This window comes from Giraffa tippelskirchi, chromosome 11, assembly GCF_054371585.1.
Source record: "Giraffa tippelskirchi isolate mGirTip1 chromosome 11, T2T-mGirTip1v1.2.pri, whole genome shotgun sequence".
Classification (NCBI taxonomy): domain Eukaryota; kingdom Metazoa; phylum Chordata; class Mammalia; order Artiodactyla; family Giraffidae; genus Giraffa; species Giraffa tippelskirchi.
This window is the reverse complement of record NC_137285.1, coordinates 7,650,830-7,676,760: the sequence shown is the minus strand read 5'-3', so window position 1 is coordinate 7,676,760 and position 25,931 is coordinate 7,650,830. Positions and strand designations below refer to the sequence as shown.

Genomic DNA, 25,931 nt, shown 5'->3' with positions numbered 1-25,931 from the left:
ACACACACACACACACACACTGCTACTTAAGCCAAATTCATTCCTAAAAGACCTTTAATTGATCTGCCCAGCACCTGCTCAGTAACATGAAACTTAGGAAGTACTGTGGTATATTGGAGAAAGTTTATCTGTTAAGCCTTTGGAATAATACAGCTTTCCCCTAGAAATATTTGATATCCAGTTTCCTTCATCTGATTTTATAAAGGACTACTAGGCTAATAAAATCAGATAGTGTCCTGGTCACAATATTTCTATTGATCTTAGAAAAGCAACAATTTTTTTCTAATCAGTAGATTAAGAAGCCTAAGACCAGCATATATTTTTAATAACAAGACTGAATTCAATGATTTAACATGAATACCTTTATTGAGTAACATTTTAAATTTATAAGTCTAGAAATTATAGTGTTACAAATAAATTATATTTGTATTGCATTTATAGGAAACATTCAGAAAGTTCTTATTACTTTGAATTTGTTCCTTCCAACTGATTTCTGTAGATCTCTAGAAACCTGCTACCATAAATGTATTATCATAAATCAAATTCTAGCTTTAGAAGAGAATATGTTATCTTTAATCATGGAGACCATATCCTATATTTATCATTATTGGCAGTATAGCTAGGTAGGACATTACCTGGACTGCAGTATATTTAAATAATTTGTTTTCATTTTCTTATAAGACAGTTTCAAACCTAAATGAATAACCTATAATCAAAGCAATTATTTTTAAGCATATCCTTTTGGATATATTTGAAGCCAGTGTATTCTCCCTAACCACCCCACCTCAAAAAAAAAAAAAAATACCACTCCATTTAGGAGTACAGGAAAACAAAATTTTCACATACTGTCTCTTAAGTATATTTAAGGGTAGGTTTACAGAGAGTAACTCCTGCTCTCCACATCTAGAGAGAAGCCCACGCACCACCCAAGACCTCACACAGCCAAGAATAAATAAATAAAATTATATTAAGAAGAAAAAAAAAAGGGTAGGTTTAAGTGGAGAGAGAAAAAAATGTCTGCTTTCAGGAAAAACATGACAACTTTAAATAGCTTATCTTCTGATGATGGTACAGCTATCACAATAATGTCACATTTAGAACATGCACAAGAGAATGACTTAAACAAATGCTAACAAAGCCCTTAATTTACCTTTTTTGTGGAAAAATGACAAAATGTTATGTTCCTGAGCTGCCAACTTTTAAATCCTTACTACAGCTCCACCAGAAAAAAATTTAGATTCTTACATGGGTATAAACAATAAACTACTTCACATATAGGTTATTTCTTCCTTACAAAATATTAAACACAAATTCCTATTTAATTTTGCCACTGTTAAATCTTCGCTGTCCTTAAGGAAAAGGTTGTTTCAAAAATAAAGTAAGTATGATTTGTCCAAGTAGTATTTACTTGTTCATAGGCATATTCTCCATGTGACTAATTCCCAACTTTTACAATTATAGCAGCTTTACTTGATTCAGGCACATTGAATCATAAAGTCTTCATAACACATTTGAGAGGTAAATTGTGAGTCAGAACCTTCGTCAGTTCTCCCACCTGGAGAAGAGAAGCCTCATGTTAAGTTAGTGATTGTGTTGAAAATTGCTTAACATCTGTGAATCTTGTCCATGTCAAGAATGGTTTTAAATTCTGATCATGCATCTGGAAAAAATATTTCAGATGTACAGAAGCAAAATGAGAAGATAAATGTACAAATTGTGTTTTTCAGCATCCCATTGTGCTTTCTTCTGTAGGTTAAAGGTAAAAGAGATATTTTGACAGAGATTCGTGTGGTTGTTGATGAAGGCTCTGTCCCACCAAGTAAGCCAGCTTATGGGCATAATGGCAAGGAGCAGGAACTCGGATGATACCCTTAAGGAGAAAGAAAAAACATTTTTTTTTAACCTTTGTGTTTACTTCCCCTAAGTTTCAATTTTTTATAGATATCCAAGTTTCAAAAAGTAGATTCAATTTTGTACAGTTTCACAAATGTGAAGGAAAATCAGTATCAAAAAATACCACAGCCACTGTGGAAAACAGTGTGGAGGTTCCTTAAAACCAAAAATAGAGCTACCATATGATCCAGCAATCCCACCCCTGGGTGCATATCCAGAAAAGAAGAAAGCTTTAACTCAGAAACATGGATGCACCCCAGCAGCACTATTTATAATAGCCAAGACACAGAAGCAACCTAAGTATACATCAACAGATGAATGGACAGAGTCATGGTATGTTTCTCCGATAGAATACTTACTCAGCCATAAAGAATGAAATGATGCCATTTGTAGCAACATGGATGAACCTAGAGATTATCACGCTAAGTGAAGTAAGTCAGAAACAAATATTATACTGTATCACTTACATGTAGAATCTAAAAAAGCAGGATACAAATTAACTTATTTACCTAGCAGAAATGGACTCGCAGACAGAGAAAACAAATCCATGGTTACCAAAGGAAAAAGGGCAAGGGGAGAGGGATAAATTAGGAGTCTGGGATTAACAGACATACACTACCAAACTGAAGGAAAAAAAAAAAAAAAACCTTACCGAAAAATTGTAGTACATGTGGCAGAGTTTGTAAGTGAGACCCTGTACTGCATCCGGGCTCAAGTAAAGCGTGTCGTGGATGACGTTATAATGAGTGGGAGTGACAGTACCAGTACCTTCTCGCACAGACTGACTCACAATGAAAAAATCGTACCTAAAATTATAGAACGTGTTGGTCTCACGCTTATTTTAGAAGAAAAATGATGTAGCAAACCTAGTCTCTGAAGTAACATAAATTTATAGAAGTCCATTCTACAGAGTTTCCTTTATATTTAGAAGCCTGGCTAACTGTTGAGCAATGATTCGATAAAACACGTCTACAAAAGACAGTGAAATCATTGACATGATTAATAACACTTGTGGGATTTAAACTCAAAAGCAAATGTGCTGATGCCTAGAGGCAGCAAACTTCAAAACAGCACGTTAGACGTGGTCATAGGTAATGCGATTCAGGAAAAAATAGGAAGTATCTGTCTTTCAAGTCACCAGAATAGATTCAAACGCCCTAAATTATGTAAGTGGTAAGGTTAACCAATTTACTGTCAGTGTTGAATGTTTATGTCATTTTATGTTATGCTTCATGTTTATCCTATTTTTCATTTGCTTTGTTTTCTTCAATCCTTTCCTGCCTTCTTCTAGAAGAATCAGTGTTTCCGCCTTTCTTCCAATTGTGTTCGTTTCGCCCTCTCTGTTGGTATGAATGTCCTGTTTATTTCTCACGGTGTGTTTTGCATAACTTTCTTATTTGCATAATTTCTTGAAAAGTTCAAAGCTAACCAGAAGTTCTAGCATTTCTGCCCAACACCCGAGTCATCTTAGAATGATCAGTGCATTTGTCCTTCAAATTCTGAGAAACAAAATGAGGACAGAAGAAGTTACCATCTAACACACAAATCATTTTTAACCTTCTTTAGGCCAATTCTTCCTTTCTCATTCAAACCTTGAAAAATTCTTACTATTTAAATAAAAGGGAACTTTTAAAATAAAGAAAGGTGGCTTACCATTCTGTCCTGGTCACCTTTAGGTCAATAACTGTTCCTGGAGATGGATTGTTAAGTCTCCCTCCCTCCTTTTCAATAAAAAATCTGGTATTTATTCGTTTCTTCGCCACGATGAAAGTTAGTCTGACCCTTAAAAGATTATGATCACTTGTCACTATTTGCTCCAAGTTATCGAAGCAGCATTCAGAATGTCAGAAACAGCCCACACTTAGGAGCCATTAAGGGGAGCCTGCAGACGGCAGGCAGCTTTCTGCCTACTCCAGCTTTACTGTCTTAGCTCCACTAGCCTGATTCAGGCAGTATAGGAGGAGGTTTCGACTCGTGGCCATTCAGATCCCAGGGGAAGGGTCCTTTCCTCCCAAGGTCAGAATTATTTGTACTGCCTATGCTGGGCACCAGGCTTCACTGACAAGCAGAAAAGGGAACTGAGAGAAATCTCCAGCCCTGGGATGTACAGAACTCCAGGATCAAGAAGCTGGATAAGTACAAACTACTGACAGGCGGTATTCATGGATGCTAAAAATATGAGAGGTTAACAAGCCCTCCATCAAAGTTTGGCAGGAGATTAGATAAAGAGAAAGATTCATGGGTTCCCATGTGGGAAAACAACCTGCTACTTCAGGGCTTCTAAGGAAAAGGTATGTTTTCTCCCCAGCCACCCACTGAAGGCTGCTGTATCCAGCTCTCCAGTTTATACACCACAATTGTTAGAGATTCCTCCCCGCTCCCCCCGAAACTAAAATGCAAGACTTATAAAATCTGCACTTTATGATGTATATACCTACTTTTGTCCTCTGTAAGCCTTCTCTAAGTAGGACTCCATCTGTTTTACTTCTTGATCCATCAGCGCTTGAAGCTGACCATCTCCCACTCCATCTCAATACACAGTGATAGAACGTGGCAGAGATGAATTTTGTTCATACCAGAGCTTCAGGGCAGCTGAAAGGAAGTCAGAAACACATATAAATGAACCATAACTTTTAGAACAAAGTGGCCACTATTTCTGACAACTTCTGGATTCTTCTGTCAATATGGTGGATTTCAGGTCACTGCTAAACTCCTCCGTCTAGTCCAGACTCAACAACAGTATGGACATTTTGAGCCAGATAGTTCTTTGTGGTGGTCAGAGGCAGAGAGTGTTGCTGTCCCATGCATGGTAAGACATTTGACAGCCTCCCCAAACCTCTATCCACTAGACTAGATGCCAATAGCACCTCTGTCCCCCTGTGAAAACCGAAAGCGTCTTCACTCATTGCCAGATGTCACTGGGCTGGGGGTGGATGGGTGGGGGGAATTGGGCACAAAATCTCCACCAGTATAGACTCAGGCCTTCCAACCTCCACCAGACACTGACTATACAAGCAGGTCGTCAGCCCCTTGACAAGCTCCTGCCCCGACTGCTGGATGATACACTGAGAGAACCACCTGTTTGGAGAAAAATAAACCATTAGCTTGGAAAACAGGATTAATTCAGAATCAAAATGATGAAGTTAATCTACACACCCCCACCCACAAAATTCACTGTCAGTAGCTGAGGCACCCACAAAATTCACTGTCAGTAGCTGAGGATCCAACTAAAGATCCACATGTTCATGCCCCTGCAGTGACCCAAGTATTGGTATCTTTCCATATCTTAAGCATTTTGTAACATTTTGAAAGCACACAAATAGTAAGATAGAATGGACACAGCCACTAACATTAGCTACAAATTATACATGCTTTGAATACCTATGGCTGGTACCATGCGGCTCCTGGGAAATTCCACTGGGTACAAACCCTGGGTTTTACTGGAGACTCCTCCTCCTAGGTCAGGAGTCATGCATATGAATCGATTAAATAGCAGTTCATCCATATGAATCTGCTTGGAGGGAACAGTTTTCTTCAAAACAGCAATAGATGCTGTGACCAGTGCTCAGCGTATCAAGGACAATCACCTTTTTGCCTCGCGTGTCTATCCCCTTACTACATTTTTGTTCACTTCAGAGTCTTGGGATGACCTGATAAACAGTCATGACGTATGTTTGCCTCATCATCTGAATGTACACTTGGTGGATGGGGTGAGACATTCTGGCTCTACATTTTCACTGCCTTCTCAGGATTTACACGTAGCAAATGCTCGTAAGGCCCCGAGAGCCCTGCCGCGACCACCGTCTGACCCACAGGACTGCCCGTGGTCACGTGGGCATCGTCTTAAGCAGCCACATTTGTCACAGTTGTTAGGCAGCAAGAGAGAATGGCCAGAAGCTTCCACGCAGAACGTTTTGGGAGCCTAACTTTGCCAGAAGGTCAGGAGAGCACATCGCTAAGAACAACCTGTCCATGGATCTTGCCAGCAATGTGCATGAGGGCCACCTCTCTCATCTGGCCTCCCCACTAAACACTCCCAAAGATTAACTCACCGCGTCAAGTCCGGATCAATGCTTGCCACAAATCCCGCGACTGACTTTCGTCGATGTTCAATATCGTGGAAACAATCAATACCGATGAACATTGCATTCTGCAACTTAAAAGTTTTAAACCGGGTAGGAGATTGAGTTAGAACAGAACACAAAGCAGATTTGCAATTTAAATAGGACCTTAACAAATTCTGCCAAAGACAGATGAAAGCAAGAGAAGCCAACAGAATCCCTACGTACTCCTATGTCCACCTTCCAGAGGGCACCTCCCAGCTTGCAGTTCATCTGCAGAGCAATTTTTGTAGCGATGGTCACTGGCGTCTTAGGTCTGTCCAAGGTCCGTTTCAACACACACTGGCTTGGAATTGGGTGATTGATGCACAGATATCTTTTTATGCCATCGTAAATTTCCTTGTTGTCAGTGGGCAGCAGGCAAAGGACCTTGAAAGGAAGCAAACATGAAACTCCCCAAGATGCAAGAACACGATGATGTGAGAAACGGATGCTGTGTTGAGGAAGCAATATAAGTGGATCACTGACAAAGTAGAGCCTGTTTAAACAGATACCTGAGTCCATGAGCGCGAAGGGTCTAGAATCACACTTCATTCAACAATTGTGAGTGTGAATGTACAGAAGAGACAGGCTGTGAGATATTATTTGGAAATACGCATCAGTCCCTTAAACCTGCAAAACCCTTTTATGCTGGTCATTTGATTTCCAGGAGTTTATCATGAAGTCGACATGGTGGGTTAAGAACATGGACTGAACTATACCATCATCAGGACGGTCACCATCAACAGATGATCACTATGTGTGGGGCACTCACCAAGCATTTTACTTGATTTGGTTAATTATCTCAATAGTCTACTTAGAAATACTATTATCCCCATTTTACCCTCCCCCCAATACCAGCAAACAAACCTGGGGAGTTGTTGTGGAAATTGCCTGATTTACAAGGTTCCAAACTCTCTCCAGGACCTCTAATAGGATACTGAGCAGTTAGGAAGAGAGATTCCTGCTTGACTTGTTTCTGACTAACGGGAAAAAATCATCAATATATTCTTTTTAACATAATGATACTTATAGAAGTTTTTGGCAGACATTATCAGATTAGGGCAATTCTTTTCTCATTGTAGATTTAGCAAGTTTTTCTTTTTACATGAAAGGGTGACATGAAAGTCGCTCAGTCGTGTCCGACTCTTTGCAACCCCATGGACTGTGTAGTCCAGTTCTCCAGGCTAGAATACTGGAGTGGGTAGCCTTTCCCTTCTCCAAGAGATCTTCCCAACCCAGGGATCAAACCCAGGTCTCCCACACTGCAGGCAGATTCTTTACCAGCTGAGCTACAGGGGAAGCCCATGAAAGGATATGGGATTTTATTAAATGAATTACCTTTGTGGATCAAGAGAAATATTCACCATACTATAATTCTCCACACTAACCAGTTCATTTTGAGGAAAAATATAAAATGTCAAGGGCATAAAACCCAAAGACAGATTAAAGATACTTCCCAGATTAAAAGAAGACTAAAAAAGCCTGTCAGATGCCTCAGGGAACCCTTGATGAACAATAGAATTTATTTTGCCATAAAAGGGGATGATTGGTAGAATTCGAATTAGGTGTGTAGATCAGATAAATGGCTGAGCAAAAACACATATATACACACTTTTGCGTGCCTGTGTGCTTAGCCACTCAGTTGTGTCCGACTCTTGGCAACCCCATGGACTATAGTCCAATAGGCTCCTTTGTCCATGGGATTTCCCAGACAAGAATACCGGAGTGGGTTGCCATTCCTTCTCCAGGGGATCTTCCCAACCCAGGGATTGAATCCATGTCTTCTTCATCTCCTGCATTGGCAGGTGGATTCTTTACCACTGAGCCACCTGGGAAACCCATATACAAACCTGTAGCTGCTGTGAATAACGACACATGTGTATATATACACATATATTACATATATAATAAGAAGGAAAGAATGGTTATATGTAGGTAGATATAGAGGGCTTCCCAGGTGGCACTACTGGTAAGGAGCCTGCCTGCCAGTGCAGGAGACTTTAGAGATGCAAGTTCGATCCCCAGGTAGGGAAGATCCCCTGGAGGAAGGCACAGCAATCTACTCTTGGTTCTTGCCAGGAGAATCCCCATGGACAGCGGAGCCTGGTGGGCTACAGTCCATGGGGTCATAAAGAGTCGGATACGACTGAAGAGACTTAGCACAGCACAACACAGGTGGGTATAGAGAGGGGAAAAGAATGTTCACAGAAATGTGATACAATTTACTAGGAAACCTGAATGATGGTTGTAGAGAAAGTTGTACTGTCTTCGCAACTCTTCCTATAAGTCTGAAAATATGAAAAGCAAAAAGTTTTTAAAATCTCATGAAAATAGTGGGGTTTTACACTGGATTGATGTGTACTCATTTTTAAAACAGAAAAATTATAAAAGATCCTCTATTTAAAACAGTGGGGACTGTGTTCACAGTTGTTATTTTTACTGCCAATATTGGATTTTGAGGAATAGGTAGTATTGTGTATTAATGTAAGCTGATTATTATTTTTGTCTTAAATTATTAACTCAGTAGTAGATTTCATTTCCTTCCTAGTTTAAAAAAAAATCTATAGTTTAAATGTGCTTTTATTTCCTGTATTTCTGCCTTACTCCTCCAACTCACACGTTTATAGGAATTAAATTATTTATTATTCAAACACTTATGCTTCCTCATCTTTACCTGTTTAAAACAGTGATCTATAATCTTTTGTCTGCCATAAGGAAAATATTCCCGAATTATGTGAGTACTTATGAACTCTTCTAGTATTACCACCAATTCACTTTAGTATTTGGGAAGTTAACATTTAATTTTAGATATAAATATGTGGCTTGATGTCTTCCCATCCCATTCAGTGGATTACTTTACACAGACTGGTTCTGGCCCCTCACCCACCCAACACCACACAGACTTTGAAATTTGTGAGCCACGTGGCTTCACCCCTGCTTATACACATGAATTCCCCTCTGTTTTGGGTCTAGGGAGACTTCCATTTATGCCTAAAGATATTTTGCACATAATTTCCAGTTGCTGTTTCATCAGTCATTCCAGTTGTTCGGAGTGTATAAGATTATGGGCATGCTCTCCCCACCATCTGAAACAAAAAATACCTTAAACTATTTAAGGGCACCTTGAATAAGAGATATTGTTCCAAAAAGCAAAGCCAGGATAAATGGGTAAAAGTGGGACACGTTCCCATTCAAGGTGCAGATAAGCTTTCTTAAAAGTCATCCCCACAATTAGAAAGGCAGTCTTTCACTTTCCAGGCAGATGCTCAGTGGACAAAGTCATGTTGTGAGTTGGGATGCAGACCCACCACCATGGCCTCTTCAGTGCCATTCTAATATGTGAGTCTTTGCTGAGTCCCACCAGAGGCTTCCCTGCCCTAGCTAAGCATTTAAGGCTTAAGGCTACAACACCAGAGAAGAATTAAGCATGGTGTTCAATCACAGTGACAGGAAGCAAGCACACAAGCCTTAAGAACAGGATTTCAAAAGTAAGACATTTCATTTGAGTATGATAATGGCTCACAGTAGCCATCATACATGTGTGCTAAGTCGCTTCAGTTGTGTCTGACTCTTTGTGACCCTATGGAATGTAGCTCTGTCCATGGGATTCTCCAGGCAAGAATACTGAAATGGGTTGCCATTTCCTACTCAAGGGGATCTTCCCAACCAAGGGATCAAACCTGAGCCTCTTATCTCCTGCATTAGCAGGCATGTTCTTTACCATTAGCATGATGACTCACAAAAGGTAGCATTCAGCATAGCCTAAAAGGTTCCCTGGTAGAAGCTGAAAGGAGAGAGAAGTCTAGGCTCTATGGATAAGACAATAGAAATATTCTGGTTTTGTGATCAAGAAACAAAATGTCCCTTTTAAGAGCATTTTGGATGATGAAGGAAGAATGTGAGATGAGTTTGAACAAAGCACCCAAAGAAGGAAGGAAAAAGAAGTAACTTTAGTAATTTAGGTACAACACTTGTTGACAACTTGGTCTCTAAGACATCGGATGGGGAAAAGTAAAAATCCCAAGAGAAATACCAGACAAAAGAAAGGACACTTACTGGAAGAGACCAGATCATAGACTTTGCAGGTTACAGCTAGAGAGAGAAATAGTACACATGTGACTACCATAATCCATATTACTTAATATTTTTATGATGTTTTTCAGTTTGAGACTTAAAAATTAATTCTAAGTCCTCAAGCCTGAAAGAATGAGCATAACACAGTGATATTAGGTAGTAGCTAAAACCCCAAAGTCTGTATTGAGCTACATTACAGGGGTAAATTTCTATTTTTGCACTGGTTTAGGAAACCAATGGCAACATCCCAATTCCAAGATATTAATACATACAAATGCAGCTCACTCACTAAGGAGGGGGCACACATCACATAGACACTTACCATCTGTGTTTTTTGTGAAGCATGTTTTTCTAAGGTTCTTATGTAAGATTGGACTGTATCAGCTGCTTCTAGCCTAGAAAATAAGTATTTCATATTTCAAAAATAATGAACAGTGAAACATGTAACAACATTTTATGCAGCCAATGACACATGATATAAAACAAGATAAGCATTTCAGTTGAAAATTTTTAAGACAAAACCAAGTTCAGTTTTTGGAAATAAGACTGGAAACTAGTTTTTACCATCTCCCCCACCCCATGCACTTGCTAATTCTCATGTCTTAAAGATGAAGCCTAATAGCCAGAAATCTACAGATCCCAAGAATCTGATTTAATACATGCAGGCTGGAGCAGACTTTACTTTTTTGCTCACACATGTTTCAGAGTTTAGATAACATGACAGAGTCCTACAATCTCAGAAGTCTTTCCACTTTCAGATTGCCAGCAACCAATTTTGAAATAATAAATAATTTCTTCTCTACTTACAGTTTTGCATTTCTAACAGTTATGCCCATTTTGGGTGTCACTTTCTGTAGATTCTGCTGTAAGGTCAGGGCTGTTCCATAATTTCCCTTAGTATAGACTATTAGCCAATCATCCAGTGACATTGCTCTAAGTAATGGTACCTCCCTTGTGTTTTTTGACCAGTCTGCTTTATGGTTGTCAAACTGGAAGAGAATTCCAAGCCATGGTATAAAAAAGAAAAACTGACATCATGTAAGATCCTTTCCATTGTAAATGCTGTGATATTTCCTATTGAAACATTACCATTTTAAACCTCAGTCATGATAGGATTTTTTAAAATACTTTAAAAATAAGTTTATTATAACTAATATAAAATCTGACATGTTTTGAAACATGTTTCCCTAAAAAAAAGTAGCCCCCCCCTCCCGCTTCCCCCATCCCCACAAGGTACAGAGTTATAAGAACTTGGACAGAGTTCAGTTTTAAACATGAAATTCTCATTCATTAGTTGATCCTTGAAAGCTCCAAAACATTATATTCTAAATAAATGTCCATTAAAATCAAGAAATCAGTAAGCCACTTGCTTTCTGCTGTCATTATGATGCTTATTCAAAATGCTGAAGGATAAGAACAGGTAACACAAGACTGCATGAGACAAATATTCAAACTGCATGGATTGGGACTTCCCTGGTGGTCCAGTGGTTAAGACTCTGTGCTCCCAATGCCAGGGGCTCAGGTTCGATCCCAGGTCAGGGAACTAGATTTTTCATGCTGCAACTAAGATCCAGTACAGCCAAATAAAAATTTTTTAAGTGTATGGATCAATGACATCACAAACAATTGAGATGAGAATACTGGGAGTATTAAACATTGACTTAAAAAAGCAATCTCAAGGAAATCTTTGTCCATTGTAGACTTCAGCAGCTGATCTAATGTATTAGCTATTTTTCCTTAAGATATAAGTTAGTAACACTGGAGTTCTACCATGGGTAATTCTGGGTTATTTTGATTTTAGATATTTGACTTTTAAGGATACTGTGACTCTTAAGGATACATTTGGTAGATTATTTTGCCATGAGAATGTACACAATACTATTAATAACAAAGATATAATATATAATACATATGAGTTTATTATATGCCAAGCAAGTTACATGCATTTTTATTGAATGCTGACTTGTCCTCTCATAGAGAAAGAACAGGTAGTGTGGAAAGAGTTATTGACACAACCAAGTTAGTCCCTCTCTGGGTTGTTACTAATTTGACCCAACTCTGACATGACAATTTAGAAGCTCTTACCATCCTTCTTCCTTGGTGAATTCTTACATCTTGCAGAGTTCTTCCAGAAAAGGACAAAAACCCCGCCTCGAGTTCCAAATTCCAGTCTCGAAGCTCCTTCTGCACAGTATTATTTCTGAAAGAAAAGGTATTTCCACGTGACCAAACCCAAGAAAATAAGCAAAGATAATTATCCATGTGCAAAACACAAGTCAGTATTTCTCTCATCTAAAGTTCCTCATTGCTTGTCCTTTGTGTCAAGATGCTACCAATAAACTCCCTAAACTCTGAAACAACCTTGTCTTTGTTCTCACGTTTGTGCGGGCACTTAGAATCTATTTCAGTCTTACCCTCTCTAGGCCTCCTCTAACACTGCAATGACAGAAAAAAAAGAATTGCCCTTCCCGCCCCAGTCTCCTCCCAAATATAATTCTCTTCCCAATCATTACTTTTTAATTGAAGAAATCTGAGATACCAAGTGATCCACACAGGTCTTTACTTCCAACTCACACACAGAAAAGTAGCACTGACTCCTCACGGCTTGTGGAATCTTAGTTCTCCAACCAGGGATTGAACCTGTGTCCTCAGCAGTGAAAGCACAGAGTCCTAACCACTGGATCACCATGGAATTCCCAAGCACTTACTTTCTTAAAGCATCCATAAATGTTAGCAGTTTATGCTGCCTTCTATTAGGATCCATTCTCATGTGGGTGGACAAGTCTCTCATCATTCTGTAGTCTTTACGCATGTCATCCGTTAAGCCTTTAAAAAAAAAAAAAATCTGAAAGGTAACATGCTGAACAAGCAAGAATAGATTTGTATTAGAGGAGACTTAACTGTTGTGTCTGGAAGAAGGAGGAAATCAGAGAGAATACAGGTCTGGGTCATGTGGAATCTTATGAAAAAGCCTGTAAAGTAATATTGGTGACTTTAAAGAAGGGGTGTCTTTTATGAAGATGGCATAAATCCGCAGTACCTGTCAGGTGGCATAGCTCAGGAACCAGCATGATAGGCTGATGAGGCGTGTCCTGTCGGCTCTTTTTCCATTTGCCTTTGGTGATCAAAAGTGGCTGATTTAAGGTAGTAACCGCTGTACCATACCGCTGTTGAACAGAAGAATGAACACTGGCATGACTATTAGCAAAACCTTAGTAACGTCACATAAATAGGTGCAAACGTATATTTTCAGATCACAATTGGAGGCCCAGAGGTGTGGTGATACAGTTTCCCCAAGTTCAAGAAAGCACCAAAAATATTCTAAATGTTCTCTTGATTTGATGTCCCAGGGATCACTGATAAACATAGATGGCCAAGGAGAGTAGGACACCCACCAAATATAATGGAATCATTGTGCTACCCTTTTTAATATAGACGTAAATAGGTGAGAGACTCTCGGAATATGTATTTCTCACCACAGTAATGCCTTGAAACTTTCTAAAACATATTGAGAACTTTCAAGAGGATTTGCATTATTAATAGGGAACAAAAAAAACCCTGGCCACTTTTTAGAGTGGCAGTTATACATCTATTCCCAGCATTCCTCCTTGTTTATTTGCCCTAAATCCTTAGCCCTGCTTCCAGTAAGGTAAGGCATCTTCTAAGACGTCACATACAGAAGTTCCTATCCCTAAGGCAGCAAATTCTTGTACAACAGGGTGCCTATACTCCCAACCCAAAGTGGAGATTCTTCATAGATTTTGTTCTTAAGCTGCTTGTTAGCAAGGTCCTCATCAATAATAAGTTAGCCACATGAATTGCGGTATCATCTGACATTTAAAGGCTTCCCTGATAGCTCAGTTGGTAAAGAATCCACCTGCAGTGCAGGAGACCCTGGTTCAATTCCTGGGTCGGGACGATCTGCCGGAGAAGGGATAGGCTACCCACTCCAGTATTCTTGGGCTTCCTTTGTGGCTCAGCTGGTAAAGAATCTGCCTGCAATGCAGGAGACCTGGGTTTAATCCCTGGGTTGAGAAGATCCCCTGGAGAAGGGAAAGGCTACCCACTCCAGTATTCTGGCCTGGAGAATTCCATAGTCCATGGGGTCGCGAAGAGTCCGACATAACCGAGCGACTTTCACTTTCACTCACTGGCATTTAAGCATATGGGAACTTCAAAAGGAGCTTGTTCTCAAAATGAAAACTCCAGGCTGTACACCCTGTGACTCCAGACTCATCAACAGTCCCAGAGAGCATGCTTTAACTTACCCACTTTGGCAGAGAGATGATATTGAGCTCACCACATCCGTACATGGAAGAGAACTTTTCATTGAGTTAGGTTCAGGCTATAGGACTGAATCTTAACAAGTATGCCTGGAAGTAGCGCGTCAGCCTACAACTCTCAGCCTAAGGGACCCGAGAGCCAGGAAGCTGCTTCAACCTCTCTTCTAACGTCACAACCTTGGAGTCCACTTGTTAAGATGGAAGAGCCACAAAACGGTAACAGATGGGATCTCCGAGCCTTTGAGAGCCAGAAGTATTCAAGCCAGAAGTAAACCGTTTAAAATCAACTCACTGATATTTCAGTTTGCAGCTCCATCAGTGCCTGTCTCATTCCAGAACAGTCCCCAAACCAGCTCCTCCCACAGATTCCCCCATTTCAGTAAATAATGCCACCCCCCACTCACTTTCTCAGATAAAGCCAAAGGGTTACATTTCAGTCACCCCTTTCCATCATTTATTACATCCAAGCCTTCACTGTGTCCTCTCCATTTTCACCTACTTCTCCTATCCTACTCCAGACCAACCATCATTTTAGTCAACTGATTTAATAACCTTCTCACAGGCTTCCCTTCCTCCATTTTTACCCCCATGCAGCCCATTCTCTGTACATTAGACAAGACATCTTACAAATACCTGCATAAGATGATTGGACGGTAACATCCAATTTCTCTCGCAAACACTCCAGCCTTGTTTGGGTCCTGGATACACCATGCCCATCCTGTCTTTATACCATCTCTTCTCCCTCATCCACACCCAGCTTGCTCCTTGCTGACATTAGGTATCAGCTTCTCCTAGAAGCTTTTGAAGAATATGCAAACCAAGTAGCCACCAGACACTCTCCATAATACCACTCAATTTTAATTGTCTCCATATCCGCTGTAACTATCAGAATAGTTTTCTTCTTTCATCACCTGCCTGTCTGCCATGAGAATGCAAGTCCCTGGAGAGCTGAGAACTCAATTGTCTTACTAATGTATACCCAAGATATATAATAGTCATTCACTAAATGCTTTAGGGATTCAAATGAACAAGCAATAAGTGTGAAACACAAATGAGGATGTCATAATAACCACCTTTGAAGGGATGTCAGAGGGCTATGTTCCTACAAATTCCAAGTAGCTTTGGGTCCCAATATAATACAGGCTTTTTAAAGTGTCAGTTTATAACTTCCAAAAAATCATCCATTTATAAGTTCTTTCCCTTTGTCACATATATCTACCATTCCTTTAATTATCTTTCTTTTATGAGCCAAAGCTAGAAAACCAACTGGCCTGAGTTTAGGTCTTTGTGAGCACTCAAATTAAAAATAGAGGACTCCATGAATTAAGAGATTTAACACATAACAGGCATCGTTTCATATTGCAGTTGGTCATTCTTTTCAAACCAAGTTCTGTAGGGCTGAAGCTCCTCTGTAACGTTCTCATTTCTGAAGTTCTACCATATTTTGTTTTCTACCTAACAACATCTACATATTTAAAACTACCGTAGCCACATCTAAACCTGACAGGGAGGGCCATCTTGGAGCCATTCTAATTATGTGACTTTACCCTATACACAAGGCACTGGAATACGTAGATAATTGATACAAGCCAAGCTCCAATGCCCCAAAGGGAGAATATATACAAATATATATATATATCTAAATAAGACTTGAGACATATACTGAAATATATAATAGGAAAAATTTTTTAAGACAAATGTGTTTAAAGAAAATTTCATACCTCTTTGTAGTAGTCTACAAAGGAGATTTCACTGCCATCTGATTTGGTAAATGTAGAGCTGGGAGACATCTCCCAAATAATATCATCCACTCTGTAGGTTCTGTTGTTATACCTGCAGAATAATCGTGGAATATATGGTATTATTCCTGACTTTAGTGCATGGAACCATGTAAAAAGGAAGTGGTTTAAAATCCTACTCTAATTGTAGGATATATCAGCTTTGTTAAGATTAATTCATATAGCATGCAATTCACCAATGTAAGTGTGAAATCTAGTGGTTTTTAGTATATTCACAGAGTCATGCAGCCATTAACACGATTTCAGAATATTTTCATCACCCAAAGAAGAAACACCTTAACTATGAGCTTAACTATACGTAACTATATATATATAGTTAAGCTTAACTACACTTAACTATGTCACCCCTTTTTTCCACCCAGCCCTTAAACCACTACTAGTTTACTTACTGTCCCTATGTGTTTGCCTACTCATCACATTTCATATAAATTGAATTATATAATGTATATAAACCCAGTCAGGGTTTCTTCAGGGTTCAGTGACACTATAGCATGTATTGCTACTTCCTTCTTTTTTGTTGACAAATAATATACCATTGTATAGATATATCACATTTGTGTTTATCCATTTACCAGGTGATGAACATTTGGGTTGTTTACACTCAATCTGTTGTGAATAGTGATGTTGTAGATATTCATATACCAATTTTGGTGGACAGGGTTTTATTTCTCTTGGGTATATAGGAGTGGAATGCTGGCTCATGTGGTAATGCTATATTTAACACATTGAGGAAATGCCAGGTTCTTCAGAGAGGCCATACCAAGTGTATGATGGTCAGTTCCAGTTCTTCCACATCCTTGCCAACACTTGTTAGCATCTTCCTTTTTCAATTTTAGCTAACCTAGTTAGATAGGAAGTGGCATTTCATTGTGGTTTGAATTTGCATTTCTCTGATAGCTAATGATATTGAGCATCTTTTCATGTGATTATTGGCCATTTGTATACTCTAGGTGGAGAAATGTCTATTCAGACTCTTTGCCCATTTTTTAAAGTCAAGTTTCTTTCAATCATTGAGTTGTAAATATTCTTTATGCATCTAGACACAAATTATTTACTATATGAGATTTGCAAATATTTCCCCCATTCTGCCAGTTGTCTGTTCACCTTTATGACAGTGTACTTTAAAGAACATTTTGCATTTGGTTAAGTCCAATTTGTTTCTTTTGGCATCACTTGTGCTTTTGGTGACTTATCTAATAAGGTTTTTGCATAACTCAAAGTCAAGAAATGTACTCATGTTTTCTTCTAAAAATTTTATTTAGGTCTATTTTGAGTTAATTTTTTAGTAAATTTGAATTAATTTTGTATATCCTGTGATAAAGGGACAGGTAAATATACAGCTATCCCAGCAATAGTTGTTGAAAAGACTATTCTTTCCTTGACTGAATTTCCCCATACCCTTGTCAAAAAGTCAACTGACTTTAATAGTGAGGGTTAAAGGCATGGATTCCTTATTCTGTTTCACTGACTTTTATGTCTATCCTTACACCAGCATCACACTGTCTTGATTACTGTAGCTTCATAATAAGGTTTGAAATTAGCAAGTGCGAGTCTTCCAACTCTGGTCTTCTTAAGATTGGATTTAAACTTACTTAGTCAAAATGTCCTCTTATCAATTTAAGATTTCTGGTGTAGAGGGAGATTAAAAATAAAAACTCCCTTCAAATGGAAATTTTCTAGATTATAATTAAGCACAAATTTTTAAAAATAGCTATAGACAAAGAGAAGGGAAAATAAATTTGGAAGAAGCATACATACCCTCATGTGCAATAAGGGTTCAGAGCCAATGACCAAATTAGCAGTAGGACATACAAGGACTGCAGAGTTTACAGCTGACACATACTTCTATGCTGTATAACTCAGTGAGAAAAAGTATCTAATGATTCTTACCATTTTCATGCCATTTCTGCTTCTGAATGTCAACATTTAATCATTTTAAAAATCCTAGGAACATCTCTAATGAAAAAAAGTAAAAGTGATTGCATAGGTTTTCAAAAAGCAGACTTACTTTGTAAGAACAGATGACCCAACTAATTTTCTAAGAATTTTCTCTTTGGCATCGTCTCCTCTGGCTTTTTCAAGAGTGTGTGATATTAAATCATAAGCAGTTTCCATTCGGAGCAGTTTATGGCTCACATCAACACAAAGAGTAAGACCAATTTCATATGGAAGAATAGAAGTATCATAGCCAGGCCAGATTTCCAACCTGCAAACAAGTTAGGTGTGGGTGTCAAGATCCCAGCTCTGGACATAAAGCCAAGTGTTAGGGGACCTAAACTCACTGTCTAAAATGGATACTGTCAGTGTCAGTTTTAGTCTCTCATTTTTAATAATCACTGATCTTTTGAAGGACCTTCAAACAGAGATTTTTACCAGATGTACTAGTTAGAAGTAATACATCTTTGTTAAATCATTTTTATTATCACTTGCAGTCTTAAACTATTATATATACTCATGTGAGAATATATATGATATATAATATGTAAATTATATACACATATACCAAAAAGTAATAGACGCACAGAGAGGCAAGTGTTGGATTGACTGTAATTTCAGAGAAATTGTCCAAGTTTCAGATGATTGATTTCCTAACGTTTATACAATAACTGACCATCTTAAAAATTTATGTCTATCATGCTAGGAATTTTTAGGGTAAATTTAAATTTTTAAGTTTAAATTATAAATTCAGTTGTAACTTAGTTGTTCAGTCATTGGATAGTATTTAAAAGATCATTTGTAAATCATACACCGGTTCAGATGAGCAACTTCCTCAAAAGTTTCTATGATTGTGTCTACAGAACGTGAAACCTTGCACTTCACAGACCACTTCATACATACCTATACTTGTTGAACTCAGTCTTCTTATTTTTATTGTAATAGTTACGACCAATTTGGTTCAAATCCATCTTCTCCAACATTCTAGAAATGGAAGAATAGGTTTTGTTGAAAGAGTAGTGAATATTAGTAAGCATTTGTTAACAGACATAAGGATGCATTAGAGAAGGAAAAGATCGTCAGTGATTTTCTTTATACTAACAACAGAAAATGCCTGATAATGACTATTAATGCCAAATAAGTTATTAATACATATTGAAGTGAATACTGAGGTTCACTTAACCTCAAATTTTCTCTTTCATGATATAAAACAGTATAACATGGAAAGGCCATCAGTACGTCCTTCATTCCTAGAAATGAATCGAAACATCTTTTGCAGTCTATGTATTCCAGGTTTTAATTTTGACTATTTGTTCATTATAGTGAGTCTAGAACAGAAAACAAGTATATTTGCTCTAGAAAGAAATAAGCATGGATATACATAATTGATGTCTATTACTTCTTCTAGACAGGTTCCCGACAGGGAAAGTAGAGGTGGGCCGGAAGTGGAATATTGAAGAAACCCATGGAATTTGCACACGCCTAGCTAAAGCTCCAGTGTCATTTCATCTCAGAAGATCCTTCACCCTCTCAGGATGTGGGAATTGTCAAGAATACAGAATGCTAGAAGCCCATGGTTGTGTTCAGCACCACTGACACACAGTAATGTGTGTGGACTGAATCCAAAGGAAACAATCTTACATACTTTCTAAAGAGAATGTTGTAATAGCGGAGGCAGTCTGGAGAAGTGGTCTGGAGTTCTCTGGAGAGCTCGAAGGTTATCTTCACAGGTTCGTTTTTCAACTTGCTGACCACTTCCTTTTTCTGAGAGGAAGGAAAAGAATTCCCTTAGTTCTTCCAAGGAAACTAAGCTCCACTATGTGACAGATCAAACTGTCACTTGGCTGCCCAGCACAGCACAAGTACAAGGAGCGGTCCCTCTCACAGAAAGGCACACAGACAAAAAATGGGACGGGCAAGACCAAAGTGAAGAGCCAGAATTAAACGTTTAAGTCCAAACTTTCATTTAAGCAATTTCCTATGAATTACTTGACCCTTTACCATAGAAGTTTATAGGATAAAACAGCTCTTCTCCTAATTTTTTTTTTTTTCCTGCTTAAAAAAAAAAGGAGGGAACAGGGAATTTTAAAAATTGTTGTTGTTGCTGTTTTATCTGACTCTTCTGCGACCCTGTGGACTCTAGCCCTCCAGGGCTCCTCTGTAGATGGGGTTTCTCCCAGGAAAGAATACTGGAGTGGGTGGCCATTACTCAACTTCAGTATCAGCATTTGAAACATATTGTGCCATCAAAAAGGTAAAAGTTATATTTTACGTTTATGTCAAATAAATCCAGTTTAGGCAGTGAGATGAGACACTAGAGAGTGTCAGTGAAAATTAAACATGGTACGTGGGTTAGTTACAAGTCCTATGGGCAAGGAGTGTTTAGGATTTCTCTACAAACTGTTGCGCAGGAATGGTGAGAGTTTGGCTACTCTAGAGTGAAAAATGGGAGAGAACAACAGTGTCAGGAAGATGCAGAATACTACTTAACCATTTCCCCCAGTGAGTGAGGTAACAGCAAAGAGTTTCCATCGTATATACAACGGTTTCCCAGTAACTTTTCAAGTTCAGAGAGTAGAGCTTCCCGTTTGCTTCCATCCTCTATGTCTGGCATGTAGATGACGTTGTACTTGTATAAATGCCTCTGAGAGCAAGATTTGAGCCGGACATGTTTCGAAAATAGCATTACCGGGCTCCCTTGCGTGCCTGGGAAACAGAACCATGCGTCAGTCATGAGATAGTCCGGCTGCTCAGACCCCAAACAGATACTGAGAGCCAGAGTCAGATCCAACAAGGGAGGTGGTCAGCAAACGCCATAAGCAGTTACATATGCCCAGCATCCAGAATCCCTCACAGAAGTGTAGGTGAGTCCTTATGCAAGCCCACACTCCGGAAATTCAAGGAGAGAGGTATTTAACAGAGGTATTTAAATACAGGTATTTAACAGATATATTTCTCTGTTTAACAGAAATATCAAAAGAAAACCTCTGCAGCACAAATGTCCCAAAAGCTGGTATTGGGGGAGGGGAGCCACTGTATGTAATAATGTTTTTTTTTGGGGGGGGTGCAGTTTATTAATCAGTATGTCTCAGCACAACCAAAGAACTGGGTCATTCTATCTTAATGTCTATAAAAGGAAGAGAGAAAAATGAGTACCTCCAGGACTCTAAAGTAAGTCTTAATTTCTGCAAAAGTGAATGTTATTATAAAAATGTAAGAACTTAAAGTGATGGTATAAAGCATCATAGATACTTAAACAACTCCATAAAATTGTATTGTTAATGGCCAGCATACCTTTTGTCGACTGTCTAACGTGGACCAAATTCTGCTGAGTATTTACCACAAAGTCTTGATAATCTCTACCAACATCCCTCCTCTTCCTCAGCAAGGATCCCTGTGATCCAGATGCCGGTTGAAGTTCTTCAACGTACAAACAAGCATGACAGTTGTTAATTTACACAAAAAGGGGAATGTAACTAGAAAGGACAATATTACACCCCAGCTAGTAAGATTTTTTGAGGTAGAAAAGATAGCAAAGGAACCAAACATTATTTAGCAATGGGTCATCAGAAAAGAGGGCTTCCCTGGTGGTGCAGTGGTTAAGAAGCCACCTGCCAATGCAGGAGACCCAGGTCCAATCCCTGGGTCGGGAAGACCCCCTGGAGAAGGAAATGGCAACCTACTCTAATATTCTTGCCTGGAGAGTCCCATGGACAGAGGAACCTGGTGGGTCATAGTCCATGGGATCACAAAGAGTCAGACACGACTGAGTGACTAACACTCCCATGTATTAAACATACTCTGCCCCTCACCGTATCTTTCTTCCTCCCTCTTTTTACCTGAAGGCTGAGACGTCGCTTCTGCTCCTGCTGGTGGTCCAGTCCCAGCCACTTGGTCTGGTCCAGCCTCAGCCACGTGTCTAACACCTGTCTGCAGCTGGAGTCTAGGCTGGATTGGACGAGTTTGCTGAGCCTGCGTGTTTTTGGGGAGACAGAGTAATGTATTCCATATGTTCAACCACCATCCAAAAGTCATCATACGCCTGCCATGTGCCATAATGCATGTATCAGGGCATAAAGCGAAGGAACTTCCTTGAAAAGCTCATATTCCAGCGACAGAAGATAAAATCAACAATTAACTTAATAGCATGAATATGATAATTGCTGGGGGAAAGAAAAAAGGAGGAGAAAGCCAAGTGTGAAAAATACTGGAAAGGTGGGGCGTGAGGGAGGCTTGACTTGGTTGCCTTGACTCCTGGGGGACAGAGCCTCAGTGAGAAGCTGACACCTGCAACAACGACCCGGAGGCAGCGAGTTAACAAATTGCACAAACCTCAGGTGGAGTAAAGAGCAAAGCTCCTAAGGAAGAAACGTTCAAGGACGAGGCAGCGAGTTAACAAATTGCACAAACCTCAGGTGGAGTAAAGAGCAAAGCTCCTAAGGAAGAAACGTTCAAGGACGAGGCAGCGAGTTAACAAATTGCACAAACCTCAGGTGGAGTAAAGAGCAAAGCTCCTAAGGAAGAAACGTTCAAGGAAGAGCAAGACGAACAAGGGGGGGGCGAAGCAGGAGGACTCAGAGGGGCAGTGGAAGGGGGGCCAACTAAAGGGGTTCACCTCGGACTCTGAGAAAACAGGAGCCCTTACAGGGTGTGGGCTGAACGTGAATCCAAGATAAGCTGGTTCGATGCTGAGAATAGACTGAGGGTGAGACCAGGGCAAAAGCAAGATGAGTTAGGAGGCCATTTGTGGGGTCCAGCCAGGGACGCTGGTGGTTTGGCCCAGAGGGTAGTAAGAGAGGGTGAGAAATGATCAAAGACTGGATTTTTTTTTTTGCAAGTCAGGGGGGACAGCAGTACTTCCTGGTGGTTTCTGTGAAGGTTTTGAGGTCAAAAGGGGATAAATCCGAAGGTTTCAGCCTAAACAACTTAAGAAGGAGTTTTCATCAAGTGAAGTAGTTAGGAATTGTCTGGGAGGGCAAATCAGGAATGTGAGACATCCATGGGGATGTTCCTTTGTGCAGGAGAGGGGTCTGGCTGGAGATATAAACAAGGGAATCTGTCTACTTACCATATCACACTTACAGCCATGATATCGATAAGATGACCAAGGGTGTAAGCGCATGGACCACGCAGAAGAGGCCCAAGGATTAGGCCCTGGGCATTTCAACAGCACAGGAGGAGAACCCAGCCAAGGAAAGCTTACAGCAGTGGCGAGTGAGGTCAGCAGAAAGCCAAGGGTGTGTGGTGACAGGACCACCACACAAGGAGAGGACCAAGGAGAGAAGAGGGCCTGACTATTCCAAGTATAAGCAACAGGCAAGACCGCGGAGACTTACCTGGAGAACTGACCAGGTAGAGGATACTAGGGAAGCCTGACCAGAGCCTTTTCAGCAGAGGGATGGGGGAGAGCCCCTGACTGGAGCGAACGGACAAGACGGAAGTAAGGGCTGGCATTCAGGGTAGACACCAGACTTCTTTGATGAGAAGCAAAGAGAAAGAAAGTTAACTATGGGGAAAGTGGAATCCAGAAGAGGATTCTTGTTGGTGGGAGTCAGCTCAGCTGGCTGTAGGCAGATGGGAATGACCTAGGACCTGGGAGATAGGAAGGAGAACCACAAGAGAGATTCAGGGGATGGAGAGTTGGCTCAGGGACCTCAGGCAGGAGCAGAGCCAGTGCCCTGGGGTCTCGGGTGAGGGGCCAAGGCCAGGATGTGGAGATTCAGTGAAGACGGCACGGAAGTTCTGCTTGGGTGCCGAATTTGTCTCAGTGACATAGAAGCTGATGTCAGAGGCTGAAAATGAAGACGGAGGGGGAGCCAGAGGAGGGAGAGAGCAGGCAACAGGAGGAGAGGATAGGGGATCAACAGTCCTGGAGGAGAAAGAAAGGGACTGATGGGGTCATGGGCCTGCCGGGCCAGCACCAGGATCAATCAGAGGCTGTAAAAGCCAGACCCACCCCACCTCTCCTGAGCACACAAAGAGGATAGGGGATAAGAGAAGACAGAAATGCCTTGAGACAGCAGGAATACCGAGTTTTAAAGAACACGGGAAATTCTGTCCAACTCAGTCTGTTCACATGCTTGAATAAAATGACCCGCTTTGAGGTCACTCCCCAAAGAGGAGTCACTGGCTGAGGCCAAGGGATCTGGGTGCCTTTCCATCCTCTCAGGGTTGGAAGATAGTCGGTGTGCATCTGTGAAGACACACATGAGAAAGGGAAGCAAGCAGTGGAGACAAAGCCTACCCACACCGGCAGCCCAGCCGTAGAGTCTGACTTTTCTCGTGGTTTCTGTCTGTTCTCTCTCAGCAGGAGAGGAGGTATACCAGCTGAGCCACCGATCTCCCTCTTTTCTGGAAAGGCGGCATCTTTTGCATAAAGGGAACAACGTGAGGGAGCTCACTGCTGTGCCGTGTCTCACTAAGTCAGCGAAGCTCCGTGGTGGGTCGGTCCTGGGCACTTGAGGCGTTGGGCGTCCCCTCGCCACCTCGGGCTGAGCGGACTCCGAGGGTGGTGTGTCCCGCCGTCTGCCTCGGGTGTGAACTCTGGCCCTGCCGGTCATTGCTGTCCTGAATCCGATGGCCCTGAAGGGGAGAGGCCCTTAAAGAACACAGTTATGTTAGACATCTCTGCACTGTTGCCTGGGAATTTTTTTTTTAACTGTAAGCATCGGGTTACTAACTACACATGATTACCAACCACACCAACAAAAGGGACTGCCGCTAAATTAGTCAGAGGAGTGTCCTGTAAAAGACAGGGGGCCTGGGAAGATACTCATGGGAGTTTAAGAAGATTGTTGATTGTGATTCTTTCCTTCCTGTGGATTCACAAGACACTATGGTCAAAACGATTGCTGGTATTAGTTAGGTGTGTCCTGAGTTCTTACCTGCAAGGCATCCCCATAGCACAGTGAGGAGCCCAAATGTCCCCTAGACTTTAACACACACCCCTATCCTTAAACTTCTGGCACACATACACACACACACACACACACCCTTAAAGTGCTACCACACACACACCCACACCCATAAACTGCTAGTCCACACACATACAACCTTAAGCAGCTACCACACACACACACACACCCTTAATCTGCTACCACACACACACACCCTTAAACTGCTACCACACACAAACACACCCTTAATCTGCTACCACACACACACACACCCTTAAACTGCTGCCACACACACACACACACACACCCTTAATCTGCTAACACACACACACACACCCTTAAACTGCTACCACACACACACACACACTCACACACCCTGAAACTGTGACTCCACCCGCCTGTCTCTGATCTTGGTCCTCTGGACTCAGCCCACACAGCCCACCCTCTGTTTTTCCTCCTCTGGGATTAAGAAGATCTGTGTGTGATGCGCCCACAGTGTCTGTGCCCTCGGGTCCCTCTCCTCCAGCCCCACGGTGTCTAAACACCGATTTCTGCGGGGTTAGAGGTGCAGACCTCCTTTCCAAAAGAGTTATCCCTCCCCAGGACACAGCCCTGCGCCCCTAAAGCAGTCACCAGGCAGAGGTGGGACTGGAGAGAGGACAGGCCTGGCTGCTTGGCGGGATGCGCCTCACTCCCCAGCCCCAGCAGGGCCCACCCCAATTTCAGTTCCAACCCTGCTGACCGCCTCTTCCGGCGCCGCCTCCACTCTCGCCCAAGTGCAGGTGACTCTGAGTCGCACCTGGCGAAGTTAAGGGTTGCTCTGAGTGTCAGTGGGAGGGGTTGAGGGGCTGCTCCGCCTGCCCTCGGGCCCACCTGATCCTGCCTCTCAGCCATTCACCAATTAACCTGCCAGGTGACTTTACCAAATGATGTGCACTTGAAACTCCA

The 25,931-nt window shown here is 40.9% G+C and overlaps 1 protein-coding gene and 1 long non-coding RNA gene across 3 annotated transcripts in view; one reads left to right on the top strand and one right to left on the bottom strand.

Annotated features, from left to right (window-relative positions):
* Positions 1-21,378, top strand: part of LOC145526699 (uncharacterized) — a 28,875-nt gene extending 7,497 nt beyond the window's left edge. Inside the window, exons 4-5 of one of the 2 annotated variants that reach the window (XR_014069090.1) lie at positions 11,040-11,108; positions 19,496-21,378. This is a non-coding gene — a long non-coding RNA (uncharacterized LOC145526699). The remainder of the gene's footprint in view (positions 1-11,039; positions 11,109-19,495) is intronic. The other variant, XR_014069089.1, reaches the window with a different exon arrangement.
* PIWIL3 (piwi like RNA-mediated gene silencing 3) lies at positions 348-25,630 on the bottom strand. The gene is given in 20 exon segments (XM_081542963.1): positions 348-1,870; positions 2,546-2,699; positions 3,547-3,675; positions 4,332-4,485; positions 4,901-4,971; positions 5,946-6,049; positions 6,183-6,383; positions 10,393-10,465; positions 10,878-11,059; positions 12,150-12,270; positions 12,779-12,896; positions 13,111-13,237; positions 16,075-16,186; positions 18,161-18,358; positions 18,991-19,071; positions 19,733-19,851; positions 20,579-20,793; positions 21,382-21,507; positions 21,927-22,059; positions 24,489-25,630. Coding segments are annotated over 20 exon segments (2,694 nt in total). The 5' UTR covers positions 24,648-25,630; the 3' UTR covers positions 348-1,753.
* Positions 25,631-25,931: the final 301 nt, after the last annotated feature.